This window comes from Danio rerio, chromosome 15 (assembly GCF_049306965.1).
Source record: "Danio rerio strain Tuebingen ecotype United States chromosome 15, GRCz12tu, whole genome shotgun sequence".
NCBI classification, from domain to species: Eukaryota; Metazoa; Chordata; class Actinopteri; order Cypriniformes; family Danionidae; genus Danio; species Danio rerio.
The window spans coordinates 315780-332086 of NC_133190.1; the positions used below are offsets into that span (position 1 = coordinate 315780).

General features: G+C 43.3%; 1 protein-coding gene across 1 annotated transcript in view; it reads right to left on the minus strand.

Moving 5' to 3' along the window:
• elna (elastin a) overlaps positions 1–16307 on the minus strand; it is a gene marked incomplete in the record, with an annotated part of 55680 nt that overhangs the window by 21068 nt on the left and 18305 nt on the right. Inside the window, 22 exon segments of the mRNA NM_001080063.2 lie at positions 316–325; positions 328–344; positions 347–393; positions 669–815; positions 1039–1083; positions 1405–1497; positions 1872–1916; positions 2017–2091; positions 2236–2280; positions 2434–2547; positions 2642–2692; positions 3384–3467; positions 3546–3584; positions 4423–4500; positions 4586–4615; positions 4714–4776; positions 6032–6076; positions 7221–7316; positions 7409–7444; positions 8046–8069; positions 8159–8266; positions 8350–8430. Coding sequence (NP_001073532.2) covers positions 316–325; positions 328–344; positions 347–393; positions 669–815; positions 1039–1083; positions 1405–1497; positions 1872–1916; positions 2017–2091; positions 2236–2280; positions 2434–2547; positions 2642–2692; positions 3384–3467; positions 3546–3584; positions 4423–4500; positions 4586–4615; positions 4714–4776; positions 6032–6076; positions 7221–7316; positions 7409–7444; positions 8046–8069; positions 8159–8266; positions 8350–8430 — 1373 coding nt within the window.

Genomic DNA, 16307 nt, shown 5'->3' on the forward strand with positions numbered 1-16307 from the left:
CCTCTCTGTACAGAAATTTAAAGTATGGACCGATCGCTAGTTTTCATAAAGGTCTAATCACCCCTTTTCACAGTGCCGTACAACAGAATCTCACATGCTCAAACTCTAGTGTGACCGCAGCATTAGTTGGTTTGGTTGAGTTCAATTAGGGTTGGAGCAGAACTAGGCAGGAAGGTAGACCTCCAGGGGAAGGGTTGATCATCTCTGTTCTGCAGAGTCTGGATCTAATGGTGAGTTTGAGGCTGTCAATTTCTACTAATTCTAAAAACATTGATTGCCTTCTTTGAATGAGTTTGACTTTGGTCATAATTAATTAACACTGGTACACCAGTTACTATGCATGCTTACCATATTTAGCAGCTTTTGCCTGAGCGGGGGAGAGTGCACCAGCACCTTCACACACAGGTAAACAACAACAACATAAAGATTGATCACTACTATATCATCATTATAATGAACTGACTGTCGAGTCTAATGCATCATTAAGACAGACATCCAGATGGTGAGGTTAAATTGAGGTTACAGTTAGGATCAGAATAATGTTTTCCTGATAGAAAAGCTCTGAAGACTCTGAAGAAAACCTCAAAGATTGACAATATAGGCTGTACTAAAACCTTGATCACATTTGTTGTTCCAAATATCTCATTACATCTTCTGGTTCGTTTTACCTCCTGGCGCAGGGTAGACTCCTCCAGCTCCTGGCACAATCCCGGCCCCACCAGGAAGAACTCCAGCACCACCAGGAAAAACCCCAGCACCACCAGGAAAAACCCCAGCACCACCAGGAAGAACTCCAGCACCACCAGGAACTGCTCCTGGATAAAGGCAGGACAATGGACACTTAATCTGAAATTCCCAATTTTATGTTTCAGGTGTCTTAAGTCCTGCTGCAAGAGGACTATTGTTCTACAGAGTCTAAGTCGAACAGTGAGCTTTATCTTGTACTTTTAACTAAAGACATTTATTGGCTTGTTTAGGTTAGATTAACTTTAGATGTAATTAAGTAACCCAGGTATATCAGTAAATACACATGCTTACCATATTTAGCAGCTTTTGCCTGAGCGGGGGAGAGTGCACCAGCACCTTCACACACAGGTAAACAACAACAAAAAAGATTTAGCACTACTATATCATTCTAATAGACTGACTGTCAAGCGGTTTTTGGCAAGACATCCTTTTTCTTAATAAATCATTTATCTTAGACAGTGAGAGGGTGAGGATAGGACTGAGGTCACAGATGAGAATAGGATAATGTTGTCTCGATAGAAAAGCTGTTCCAGGACCAATAAAATAGACTCTGAATTACATGTTAAAGATTGAAAATGTAAGACTTTACTAAAACCATAAACACATTCTGTTGCTCCAAATATCTTTTTATATACTTTTATCTCTTTTTTTTTTTACCTCCGGGTGCAGGGTAGATTCCTCCAGCCCCACCAGGAAGAACTCCAGCGCCACCAGGTAGAACCCCAGCCCCACCCGGAACTGCTCCTGCTCCTGGATCAAGGCAGGACAATGTTTACTTAATTTGAGATATTCTACAGCACAGGTGTCAAACTCAGGTCGAGGGCCGCAGCTCTGCACAGTTTAGTTCCAACCCTAAGTAAACACACCTGGTCAAACTAAATGAGTCCTTCAGGCTTGTCTAAAACAAGTATGTGTGTTGGAGCAGGGTTGGAACTAAACTGTTCAGGACTATAGCCATCCAGGAACTAAGTTTGACACTGCTGTTCTACAAAGTTTAGCTCTAGCGGTGAGCTTCAGCCAGTACTTTTCTACTAATCCTAAAGTCATTGATTAGCTTGTTTAAATGTGTTTGAGTTAGGTTGTAATTAAATAACCCTGCTCTATCAGTTAATATGCATGCTTACCATATTTAGCAGCTTTTGCCTGAGCGGGGGAGAGTGCACCAGCACCTTCACACACAGGTAAACAACAATAACAACAAGATTTAGCACTATTATATCATTCTAATAAACTTACTGTCAGCTCTAATGGCACTGATTTGAATCTCACCTCCTACTCCTGGCCCAGGAAACAGTCCACCTGCACCTGGTAGGCCGCCAATCCCAGTAGCACCAGGGACAGCACCTAGGAAAACAACCAAAATTAATCAAGCAAAAAAAAAAAAAAAAATCTGCCACAAAACAAGTTCTGTCTGAATATGAAGAGATAAGAATGGAAGCAAAGCAATAAACCTCATAGTGCACCAGGTTAATCAGTCGGTGTACTCACCATATTTAGCTGCCTTAGCTTGTGCTGGTGTAAGACCACCTGTACCTGTTCAGAAAAAAAGGATTAAAGATCTAGAAAGGCAAATAGAGCTTCTGATTTGCCTTTGAGGTTTATTTTATTTGTAATAGACCAACCTATCCCAGCAACCCCAATCCCATTCAAGAGGGGAAGTTGCAGACAACTAAAATGCATCCTCACCTACTGCGCCAGGGTAAAATCCACCACCACCACCAGGAAAGGCTCCAGCTCCACCTAAACCAGCACCAACACCACCAGGAAAGGCTCCAGCTCCACCCAAACCAGCGCCAGCACCTGCAGAAATATGAAGTGAACCATTACCAAACATCCTAATGTCCCTGTCTGACCGATATATTGGGTTTGTGATTTAATTTAATACCATATTTACCATATTTAGCAGCTTTGGCCTGTGCAGCAGAGACCCCTAAAGAGCCCACACCTGCATACAGGGACAGCAGGTCAGCCACAGGTCATGCATTTGCTGTGCTCATGTGTGTCTGCTGTGCAGCCGTGTTGAGTAACATGGCCATTTCAGTATCTTTGCCATTTTCATCATCAAGCCTGTACATTCAGTACATTACACTGCAGTAATGCATCTGCACTCTCAGAAACACAGGATGGGGTGGCACCTTTTCAAATTTGTTCCTAAAAGATCCATTTTAATACCTCAAGGGGACATATTAGTACCTAAAAAGCACAAAAGTGTCCCTCTTAAAATGTGTAGGTACTAATATATACTTTTGAGGTAGCAATATGGACCCTTCAAGTCAGTAGCATCTGGATGCAGCCTTTATGATGCAAGCTGAGATTGCATCACTCAGCGATGCAATGTCAGACACAATGCACTCAATGGAGTGAGTCACATCGCTGTGACGGGTAGGGTTAGGGATGGGGTTAGGTAAGCGCATTAAAAAGCATTGGATGCATCTTAGATTGAACTGCACCAGGTCTGCATCCAGACTCCTCTCCTTCAAACACAAATGTGGACTTTTTGCCACCCCATTGACAGCTCGTGTACTTTTATTTCTGAGAGTGTGGGGTGAAATTGGAAGTGTTTATTACATGCTATGATAGATTCACCCTCTAGTATATTACAATTGTTCGTATATGATTGTTCAGACATAACACACCAGTCCCTGTTGGATAACCAGGCTTGGAGCCAGCTCCTGCTTTCCCACCAGGGAGTCCAGCACCTCCACCAAAGCCACCATAACCTTTGGCAGAGCAGGTGAAAATCAGCAGGCAATACTCATGGTACTATGCACATGCATAAACTCAAGACTGCAGCCTACCATATGGAAGTTTACCCCCAGTGTACGGCAAGCCAGCACCTGTTGACACAAGTGACACTAATGATACTTTGTGCTATCAGATTGATTGCATGCTTGTCAGTGCTATGCACATCAGTAACGCTTGGTGTGAAGTAAGCCATGGCCTGTATTAGGACAAAACCGCTGCTGATAAATCTGCTAACATTAGGATGATGAAGAGCCGGGTTATTTCAGCTGAGATCACTCTCACACAAAGTGAGCACTCAATTTGGCCACACATTTTTTATCAACAGTGTATCCTGTTTTTATCAGAACAAATATGCACGTTTGGAAAAGCTGTGTTCCACTAGAGGCTCACATATTAATACCGCAATCAATTTCTTCTAATTGCACTGGAAGAATTCCTAGTCCGTGATTAAGGCTGATAGTGCACTGATAAGAAAGACGTGAAAATATGGATTTCAAGCTTCAAACGGACACATTTAAGAAAATATAATAAAACTGCGACTATGAACTCTGTTAAGGCACTTTCCCAAGTGAGGAGTCACTTCCTAGAGAGCACATTGTCAATCTGGGGTTAGTGCTTGAATCGAATTAATTGAGCTCTTCAACTGTTGAACCTGCACGCAGGAGAAATCCCACAATGATTCTGTGCAGCGCTGAGCAATGTGCTGCATAAATGGATGACCAGCCATGCGAGTCTAAACAGTGATCCAATAAAGCTGGATTTCATTTGGAGTGTTTGATGAAAGACATTCTTGCTTATGTCTATCAGCCTCCTGTTGCTTTGCTTAATAGCTGCAAAACCTCAAACGCAATCATTCTCCTATTGCTTCCTTCATTGGGTGCTAAAGCTGGGCTGAACCCGATTGTTTCAGTCTGATCAAAAGAACTCCACCTGGGGCCTTGGGAGATTTAAGGGGGTATCCGTGAAACACTCCTTGCTGCAGTGGTCCACCAAACGGCCCGCGCCCACCTACAACAAAATATAAAATCAGCCAGATCAGATTTGCAAGCACTCATTTATCAATCTGTTTATAGTTGTGTGGCTGTGTACTGACCAGCACCTGGTACCAGTCCCTGCCCTCCACCTGCAGCTATGGGAATGATACAGTCAGTCATTTCGGCATGGGATAGTGCATTTTAGAATGTCTGGAAGGACTAATGTGATTTTCTTTTGTATATTGACCTGATTTAGGTTTGAGTCCAGTCCCTGTGGCTACACCAGGAAGAACACCCCGTCCATTGAAGCCTGTTATCATCAAAGAGATCAAGATCAGAGAATATTGCAGGAACCTCTGCAGATTGGCAAATATGATCTGCATATATGATGTTCGTGAGGCTTGACAGTGATACAGATATCTGAGGCCAGTACTTTAAACTTTTTTCTATGCCTGTGTAATGGAGGCCAGCTAGTAAGTGCTGTGCAGGTAAAGCTCACTCCTCTGACCTCTAAAGCTGCTCTAGTGACAGATGATGGTCTTTAGACTCCTGGGTAGAGCAGCCGACTCTTATGCGGAAGGTTTCTGGTTTGATACCAGCTCGGGGCAGGTTAGGTGGCATAGGACTGGTGGGGTTACATTAGTGCCGTGACCCGGATGGGAGTGAGGTTTAGGGCGGTGAGTGTAACGGAGGCCAGCTAGAGAAGTGCTGTGCAGGTAAGCCTCACTCCTCTAACGGTGCTCTAGTGACAGACACTAGCGGCCATGGTCTTTAGCCTCCTCGTTAGAGCAACTGACTCCCATGCGGAAGGTCGTCGGTTTGATCCCAGCTCGGAGCAGGATGGGTGGCGTAGGATTGGCGGGGTTACACCTGAATCAGAGCATAAGTCTCAGCTATGGCCTGTTTGCTCCTTAAGGTCAACTGCTGTCATGGAGAAAGCTTGAATCTTGCAGAGAAATTTAAGGAACTTCAAGTTAATTCTATCTATTTCCCATTTCATTTATTCATTCATTCATTCATTTTCTTTTCAGCTTATTCCCTTCATTATTCTGGGGTCACCACAGCAGAATGAACCACCAACTTATCCAGCACATTTTTACGCAGCGGATGCCCTTCCAGCTGCAACCCATCTCTGGGAAACATCCACACACACTCATTCACACACACACTCATACAGTAACAGTTTAGCCTACCCAATTCACCTGTACCACATGTGTTTGGACTGTGAGGGAAACCGGAGCACCCGGAGGAAACCCACGCGAATGCGAGGAGAACATGCAAACTCCACACAGAAACACCAACTGACCCAGCCGAGGCTCGAACCAGCGACCTTCTTACTGTGAGGCGACAGCACTACCTATTTCCCATTTTCGAACTAAATAATCCAATACACAAGCTGAAAGTAACATGGAAAACCCCTTTGTGCTTAAATCTGTAGGTTTGCACATTGCTGGATATGTTTCAGAACTGTGTTCATTCACAGAGTTATGCTTATCAGCACATAACATGTGAAAGACATCTGAAGCTGAGCTCCCTTTGGTCATATAAAGAGGGGAGAAATAAACCTTGTCCAGGAAGTCCTCCTTGATATGGTCCAGGTACTCCCACTCCTGTAACAAATACAAAGCAGAAAGCTGATCACCGATATATAACATTTAATCAGATGCTCTCACTGTTCACTTTATCAGGAGGATTTTGTTAATACAGGTTGATCTCACTGCAATTAAATATACAATATAGAAATCCTACAATACTCTAAAATCTTTGAACGCTGGTTTGAGATGTTCTCCAGCAGCCTATCAATACTGCTTCCCTTCAATGACACTTTCAGACACTTTCCTCCAGTGTGACTTCTCTTATGAAGAACGTCAGACCAAGAATGATGCAATCAGTGCAACAGCTGTAAATCTCCTCAGGGAAATGTCAAAAAAAGCTCTTTTCTGGTTTTATTATCTAGGAATAGGATAGGTTAACGCTACCAATGCTGCATGGTTGCTAGTCGTTGTATCAGATGAGTCAACTCCAGATGAGTCTCGCATGTGTCTTGATCATTATTCAGTCTGAAATCAATGTGGGGTAACATGAGGATAAAGTTTGCACAGTCTGACCATGCGATCGTAAAAGATTATTAAAAAACACACAGCATGAGGCAGGATTTAGTCTCACAGTTGCTGCATATTTGTGGTCTGTTCATCCTTGAAGTAAATCTTCCCGTTCACATGCATCCCACCTTATTGTGTTAAGATCTGGAGGCCCATAGGAGTATTCTGGACTCATTGTCAGATTGAGATTGTTTGAGCTTTGCAATAATCCAGTGTTATCCTGCTGAAATAGTAATAAACTGGTTATCAGAAAACAACACTCAGGTGTTTAAACACTACTCGATTGCTCAAAGTATGCCAAGAAGGTGATTACACCATGGAAGCAACTTGAATCATTGATTCAAGACAGGATGAGTCCATGTCATGTGTGTTGTTTATGTCAAATTCTGGCTCCACCATCTGAACGCTGCAGCAGAAATGAAGACTCATTAGCACAGGTAGTCTTTTGGCAGTCTTCCATTGTCCAGTTCTGATGGTGTGTACACTGCATGTGTGCTCTTCAGTGGCTGCAGCCCATTTCCTTCATTTAAATCCCATTCTTCAGAAGATTGTCTTGACTTGTCCAAATGTATTGGATTTCTTCCATGTAATTGACTCTGTAGACATTTGTGTTAACATGTCATTTATAAAGCGTTGAAGTTGTCAGACTTACCCGGCACTGGTGCTTTTCCAGCCTTTGCTGCTTTCGCCCCAGGTCCAACTCCACCAGGACCCAGTCCTTGTACACCGGTCTGAGGAATGCCAAGGCCTAACAAACAATGCAAAGACTACCCCATTACAGACTAGACTGTTACTGATGTGGACTTTATTTGTGCAAATGTTAATGTAGCTTTACTGCACCTGGGAGTCCAGTACCAGCTCCTCCAACACCTGGCCCTGGAGGAGCACAAACACACACACACACACACACACACACACACACACACAATCAGTCAACTGCATCAACAAACTCACTGAATGCAAGACTACAGAACCCATGTGCTTTTACAATGAATTTGCCTCACTTGCTCCGTCCATCTGACATGAAACAAGCCCTATCTGATTTCAGTGCCTGGAAGCTGATATTTCAGGCTGTTCCCTTATTTGTTTAACCCTTTTCCAACCGATATCAAACACAGAGGAACAGACATTTCATGCTGCTTTTAGATTGTGCCAAGGACACGCTGAAGTAATGTGCTGGCCTTGCTTACACGAACACCACCAGCAGGGTCCCAGAGGGGACACGTTTGTTGAATTGGCTCACGATCTAAGGCTCCTTAATTCAAGTTAAAGCCAACTGGACTACCATGAAAAGAGCCTTAGTCATGTGAACATGGGCAGACTCATATATTTGTAAAAGGTGTTAAAAACGAACATGTGTTTTTACTTCATGAATAAACAGAGATCAACTTCTTCCTATCCAATTCCCCTCTAAATGTTTTTCTCTGAACTATGTTTCATTTAGAAAGAGTTGGAGACAATGGACATATATTACCACCTTTGGGGGGCTTTCCACCAGCACCTGAAACAAGAGAATCTGATTTAGAAAACATTTGTGCAGCTTTTGTTACTTAGACACTAAGAAAACCGAAAATGTCAGCAGAATGGCACCTCCAGGAAGACCACCTCCAGGCAGAACTCCTCCAGGCAGAACTCCTCCAGGCAGAACTCCTCCTGGCAGAACTCCTCCTGGCAGAACTCCTCCTGGTAGCCCAGCTCCTAGAGGGAAACATGAATGCTCATATTAATGCTCAATTACTATTTTCCATATAAACTTTGCTGACTGTTCATGGAATGAGCACCTGATTTAGCTGGTTTCAGACCTCCAGCCATTGGGTAGAATCTTCCAGCACCACCATATCCACCATAACCCCCATATCCACCTACAGCCAGAGAGATATGTAGCAACAGATTCAAAGAAAATCTACCTCCGCCCTCAAATGACTTAGACTGTCAATGCTAAGGGCTGATTTAGCAACGGGACAGGGAGGGGCTGCATGCGAAGGAATGAGAAACAAAAGTAAAGAAAGTTGAAAGAGAACGAGGCTAACGGTGAATCTATTTGGCTGAGCAAATGAGGAGTTAGGCTCCATTGAGAATTATTGCTACATCGCGTCCTCCTTCGACATGGAAACGCTAAACAAATGAGGTTGCAAAGCTTGCATTCCTATTTTATAGCGGAGGGAGGAACACAGGAATGGAAAGGATGTGCAGTAAATGCTTTGCTTGTCAATCTTTCTTTTGCCTTGTTGCCAATAGAAATCCAAGAGCACTGTAGATTTAAAGATTCAAGAATCCTGATATTCTGACACACAGATATGAGATTTTTGTCTAATACAATTAATAATCTTGCTGATAATCTTGAACAACAGATCATTTAATTAGGCAACATCTCTTTAATCCAATATGAAAGCGTTTTAACCTGCAGTTCATTAACTCACCACTAGAGACTGAAGAGTCAAGTGCAGAGACTCCCCATGGTAAACTGCCCAACATCTTTTAGCCTAGTACACAAATACAGTAGCTCTACTTTTGCCCTCCATGACAACTGTAAGAAAGGGGGTTAATTGTATTAACAGACTATCCAAGTCTGAGCTCCATTTTTAATTAACTCTCCTATTATACTTGGGGTCGATTTGACCCCATTTAATGTTTAACGCATGTGCATGTGTAGCTGACATTGTTCTTTTGCTCCAGATTGAGTGACTTTTCCTAATTTAATGGGGAAAACTTGGTGAACATAATATTAACAAGATATCTATTTTTTCAATGCCCTGTACAAATTTTGCAACATCTGTGTTCCTCGGGGTCAATTTGACCCCAGGGTTTTTTTGCTGTGTAAAACATAAGAAATATAAATAGCCAGATAGCCAGACGGGTGCGTCTGCCATTAGTGAATGCACTCCCTGGTTTCCCGATGTCAGACAGCAAACCTCCCTCCAGCGCTGCGACGACTGCTGAAGAAGAGCAGTTCTTGCTGATCAACACACAGACAGCTGGAATATATTATAATCAGCTCCCTCTCCTCTCTCCAAAGCCCAGCATGCATGAAGGCTATTGAAACATATCTCTGCCCACTGACAGAAGCAAGAATACATGCGTTTAGGAATCGATGCTGAAAACCACCAGCAAAACTTTAAGTTAGATCCCATTATTTCAACTCAATGCCCTGCTTGGCAGAGATCGGTGGGACTGAAATGATCAGTGTTATTGTGAAGTAGAACAGCATCAGGATCCTTGCTGTGGTTGGTCTAGGATAACCCAGATAACTTAAACTACATGGAAATGAGGATGTAGTCTTGTTCATTCGCTGACCCTGACTCACGGAGAGCTTGCCAAATAACCATCATTTCACTGCAGCTACACAAACAGCTCTACAGCGCATCTCCAGAACTTGGTTTTGGGGGTGTAATCTTTTACTTTATGAGGTACAATTCCCCAGCGTGGCTGATAGTGGAAACTTTTTACAGCGTATGAGATGGGCTTTCTTTATTCGAGCAAGACTTGAGTTCTGACAGCCAGGCATCGCACCGTTCTGTGATTGTAACTGTCTGGTTTTTGTCTGGATTTATCAAGATGATGGAGACGGCAGCATGTCTTGAGTTTTCGAAGCTTGTGGCTATTCAGCCTGTCTTGTGCTCAGGCATGAGGTTGTAGTTTTGGGTGGCAATTATCTGAATGGCTGGTGTAAACACATTCCATATGAGAAAGACCCATTCTGCGGTGAATTCTCTGAAGAAGAAACACAGCTCGAGCAGAGTCCAAACGAGGGGCGGGTTTTTAAAAGCAGCAGATAGAGGGAGTCAGAAGAGCAGGACTGCAGCCGAATACACAGACCCCCTCCGCCCCTCTGCCCGTCCCCAGAAGAGCAGCTGGGCAAGCCTGAAGATTTAATTTAAGAGAGCAGAGAATTCTGTGGCCCTCGTCCATGTGACTGACGGCAACTGCAGTGAACCGACTACAGCATCCTGGAACTCAAATGGCATGGAGTTCCTGTGAGAGTGTTGGAAGGATCTCAGACCCAGTTCTTTCCAAAGACCTGTGGGCTTGAGATAGCTTGTGAACCCACTCAAAGAGAGAACAGAGCAAAGGCATGCACGGTCCTTTCCTGTTCGCATGACAAAGAAAACAGACAGTTCTTCTGTTTGATGCTCCAAGAATGACATCAACAAACACATTCAGCTTAGTAGCCAGAAGGAAAGTGTGGTGTAAGCTGTTTCAGCTTCAGACGGAGGATCGCTGATGGTTGGCAAATGGCCTCTCGAGGTTTACATCCAGATTCATGAAAGGTTGCATTCTATGTGCATTCCTACGCTGCAAATTTAGATCAACTCCCTGCCACATGTGGCTGTTTATATTTCTGAAGAGATCATCCAACTGCACAATCCCTTCTGCAGACGCAGCATGCTGTAGGGAAGCTGGGGTTGCATCTGGTTCATAGGCTGCCTAAGGTGAATGTGTAGAAGAGACATCATAAGGACATCCGGCAACCGTCCAAACCATAAAACACTCACCCCTGTGTTGTGGCAACAGAAGAGCTTTTGTTTCAAACCTACATGTTGGTATTTTCCTGCTGCGGAGACTCTCTAACGTTGTTCATTGTGTTTCATGCTTCAGAACTGCAGCTTTGTCTCATTTTGCAGGATCGGCCATCATTTATTCAGCTCAAACTGGACTAACCTGTTTGTTTCTAACCTGGTCTTTCACTTATTCCTACCCTGTATGACTTCATTTATGTCATGCAGAAGTTCTTAAAGAGAACAAGGCGTATAAGAGGATGCCATAATAACTTAATAATGCCTTAATAACTATTAACAAGCAGTATAAGTCATAGGTAATGGTTTATTTAAACCGATAATTGTATCTTAAAATAAAGTGTGTCCCATATATGACGTTAAACATAACATTCTTGCACTCTGACATCAGAATGTTTATGCAGGTTTTATGACAAAAAGCCCCCTGGCGAAGCGACATCTGCTTCTGTCAAGTTTTGTTTTTGTCCAGAAATATGCCATAAACACCTTCAATCCACTTCTTCTCACGTAAGCATATCGCCCCGGGATGGGTTCACAGAACAGTCTGAGCTGGAACCTACAGCTTGATCATTTGCTTCTAATATTTATCACATCTGAAAGAAAAGTATTGTGCAAATCAAAGTCAAAAATGTCAATGCGAGCGCCAACTGCGGCGGTCTGATCAGTCGGTGATGCGTGAAACATGTCCCAGATGGCTCACATATGCATGGGGTTTGTGCACGCTGAATACTTCTCTGACAACTCAGGGCTGAGATATGATATGACCGATAAACAGAGCTCACACAAGCTCTCGCAGCCCTGCAGATCTCAGAGCACTTTCACGTTATGAAGATCAGTAGATGCAGAGCAGAAATAAAGCTTCCAGAAGGGGATTTTCAATATAGCTGAGCATTAATTTCTCAAAATTAGCATTAAATTACTGATAAATGTATTTATCAAAACTGCCTAGTCTTCATTAAAGCCTGTCCAGTTTGCAAAATAAGAGTTATACATCATTGTGATGAATATGTACATACACAGAAGGTATAACACAAGCTCAGATGAACAAACAAAAGGGGGAAATGAATACTGCTGTAATCTCATTAAGAAATGTTGCGGCCAATCAAATCAAAGCCTGGGCCATGCATATTAATGACCCCATGCGCATTATCAGTCAGTTTTTTGTTCCTATTGGTGTGTTGTTCACATGTTACTCATGAGATTTACATGAGAACGAGGAAACAATGGTGTTTGAGACTCACTGATTACAATGTCCATGTACTCCCTGCTGAAAAATCCAGCTTAAACCAGCCTAGGCTGGTTGGCTGGTTTTAGCTGGTTGACCAGCCTGGTTTTAGAGGGGTTTTGGCCATTTCCAGCCTGGTCTTAGCTGGTCAGGCTGGAAAATGACCAGCCAAATCCAGCTAAAACCAGCTTGACCAGCCTGGTTTAAGCTGGATATAGCTGGTTTTGGCTGGGCTCCCAACTTGGCTAGGCTGGTCAAGCTGGTTTTAGCTGGTCATCTTCCAGCCTGACCAACTAAGACCAGGCTGGAAATGGCTGGAAACCAGCCTGGAAGTGGTCAAAACCCCTCTAAAACCAGCCTGGTCGACCAGCTAAAACAAGCCAACCAGCCTAGGCTGGTTAAGGCTGGATTTTTCAGCAGGGCTGAACTCTTATTAATCAGCTATGTCTAGGTACATCCAGATCTTCAATACATGGCACCTTTTAGGCATTGATAAAGGCAAAAGGGAGTTCAACCCAGTTCCTTAACAAGAAATAAATCAGAGTGTATGTAGTGCTAACAGGCTGAGTACCCTATCTAAAACATGGTACACTCTCGGAAATAAAGGTACTGAGCTGTCACCGGGGTGGTTCCTTTTCAAAAGGTACACATCTGTACTTAAAAGGTCCATATAGGTACCTCAAAAGCATAAATTAGTACCTAAAAATTTCAAGAGGAACACTTTTGTATTTTTTAAGTACTAATATGTACCCTTGAGGCATTAATATGGACCTTTTTGGTACAAATTTGTACTCTTTGAAAAGGAACCACCCCAGTGACAGCTCCCGTACCTTTATTTCTGAGAGTGTAGAGTAACAGTAAAAACGAAAATGACCACAGCGTATGTATAAGCATTGAAAGTGAATGGCCAACGTGCATGCACAAGGCAGTGTTGTGGTGATCTCAGGTGCTCTGTGGCACGCTTTAGAAATGGGAAAAGCATCACCAAGAGCAAGTCCTTAAAAGCTGTATTTGGGGAGTAACCCAGTCTCCTGATGACATTACTGCTGTTTCCCCGCCTAATTTATTGCTTCCACATTGCATGGAGGCATTAAGGATCTGTTGCCTGTTTATTTACGTTGCTGTTTCCTCCAGTATCGGCTTCCAGATTCATGCTTTATCCATGTATGTGTCACTGAAGGAATCTCTGCCTTGTCTTGTTATACGCTGAATCACACACTACATGTAGAGCAGGGCTATAATGATGAGAACATTGTGGTGGAAGGCATTCGGGTTTTGCATTCGCACTTTCCCAAGCAGTTGCGCAAGACTCCTAACTTGATCTCCATCTTGAAAACGTTCATCTGCAACACGTCCCAGCGTAAACAACGCAGCGTACGGTCAGGAATGAGAACGAGCTCCAGGGGTCTGTTTGCAAACTGGACAAACGCAGGGTGTTCGTGTGGACTGGAGGATGGTCCATTATTCACAATCAGAGGCAGAGTGTGTGTTTGAGGACAGGTCTGCTGGTGCTAATCAAGAGCAGATGTGCTCCACAAGACTCTGCTCGGCTCATCTGCTGGCCCACAGCCCTCATTCTCTCCGCTTTACCCTTCTTTCAAGGCTGAACACAAACTGGCTCCTCAACATAGGAACGCAAAACCTGACATACTTCTGCAGGGCTGTGCTGCTCCGGTTTCTGTACAGATGAAAACAATTGGAGGTCTGGGGCGTATTACAGAAGGTTTCCTAGCTTAGCTTTAGCTTATCATCATACATTTGTGTTGCAGAAGCAAATATTCACTTGACGAAATCCTGTCTTATCTCTAGTTAGGCGTGCTTGAATTGTGTCGTCAAGTTCCTGCTGATATGTTAGCCTGAACAAAATATCTGGTGATGCTCTGTGCTGGTGTCTGTGGTTCTTCAGCAGGTCCTGTAATGACTGTAATATCATGCTGGGCAGCACACTTAATGTTTGGTCATGTAAATATAACATCTTCAGAGTCCTGCAAGAGTGTTTCTAACATTAAAAATCATTCTTGGGATGTAGCTAGTGCTGTCACTACAGCATAAAGGTCGCTGGTTTAAACTCCAGCTGGGTCAGTTGGTGTTTCTGTGTGGAGTTTGCATGTTCTCCCTGATGTTCGCGTAGGTTTCCTCCTGGTGCTCTGGTTTTCTTCACAAGTCCAAACACATGCGCTATAGGGGAATTGGGTAGGCTAAATTGTCCTTAGTGTATGAGTGTGTATGGTTGTTTCCCAGAGATGGGTTGCAGCTGGAAGAGCATTCGCTCCATAAAACATATGCTAGATAAGTTGGCGGTTCATTCCACTGTGGTGACCCCAGAATAACAAAGAGACTAAGCCGATAAGAAAATGAATGAAGTCTTGTTTGCCACTCATTCCTCGTCGTCTGCAATCTAACACACTGCAAAAAATCCTTTTCTTGCTTAAATTTTTTGTCTTGTTTCTAGTCTAAATATCTAAAATTTCTTATATCAAGAAGCATTTTCTAGACAAGCAAAACATGTCGTCTTGCTTTGAGAAAAAATATGCCAATATTAAGTGAGTTTTTCCTTAAAACAAGCAAAATAATCTGCCAATGGGGTGAGCAAATTAATCTTGTTTTTTCTTTTGACGTAAGATTATTTTCCTCACCCCATTGGCAGATTATTTTGCTTGTTTTAAGGAAAAACCCACTTAATATTGGCATATTATATCTTAAAACCAGACTATATGTTTTGCTTGTCTAGAAAATTCCTCTTGATTTAGGAATTTTTATATATTTAGACTAGAAACAAGACAAAAAAATCTAAGTAAGAAAAGCATTTTTTGCAGTGCAGTGAGATTCTGAGATCTTCCTTGAAGAAAGCGTCCCGAGTGTCAGCCCTGCATGGTAACTGTTTGTGACAGGAGTCTGCAGTTGGTCCAGGGTTTGAGCAGAATGAGGCTCTGTGTGCACCTTAGCTTCAGGCTCTGCTGTAGCGGACGCTTTCCAAACAGCGCCCTGCCCAATCTCAGATGATGACAGCTCCTACAATCAGCTCTGTTTCACAGCGGTGCGGAGCCAAACACTGACTCACATCAGCCGTCATCTGCCTTTATTAAACACCAGGTATTGTTTCCTACACTGGCTGTTCACAGCATGTAAAGAGTGACACTGTTCAGCCCTGTCTGTGACGGTTTATACGGAGGCTCCAGTAGGGTATCTGCACAGGGACTCTTTCATTCTGAATAAGCCGCTCAGGTGCTTCTGGTGCTGGTGAACTCGCCACGGTCAAGATCTGGTTCCTTTAAAAACCAATGATCTGCACTGCCTGATTGAGATTATAGAAAGTGGGTTTCACAGCGGACGAGCAGCACTGTGTTGAATTATTGTTCTGTGTCAGGTCTGGGAGTTTACTACAGTATTTCCACTGAAGTTTCCTGCTGCGCTCGACTGCGCTTGTGTTTAATCGGCTTTCACTTCATTATTACACTTGAACAGTTAAAACTGAAGTCTGTTTAAAGAGCTATATTTGATGCAGAGTTTGTCCAAACGCTGAACTGTGAGCTCCATCTAATCCAATCTGATGTGAAATACAGTGTAATCTGAGGCCTGTGCTCCGGCAGATCAGCTGAACGCAGGCCTGGGCTCTGCTTAACCTCAGACCTGCTCAGTGTTTCTACCTCAAAGATGAAAAGCCGAAGATTAGACAATTATCTCCACCTTCACTGCGGCCAAACACAACTTCCACCGCAAAATCTGATATGGAGGAGTTTCGGTTTCAGAGAGAAACGCTCGTTCTGTGAGCAGCTCCAGAGTTTATCGAGCCGGCCTGCGTTTGTTTAATCCCTTATCTCTGCAAACACGACTCTGGATCTGCACGGCTTTAGGAAATTCAATTAAAGCTGAACGCTGCTAATAGTGCTCGCTTCGACAGAGAAGGCAACAATATTTACATTACAGTATCAGAATGAGTCCAGTCGCACTCACCAGGCGCCAAGATTTCCACTTATTGTAATGCTGGAGTTCCAATAAC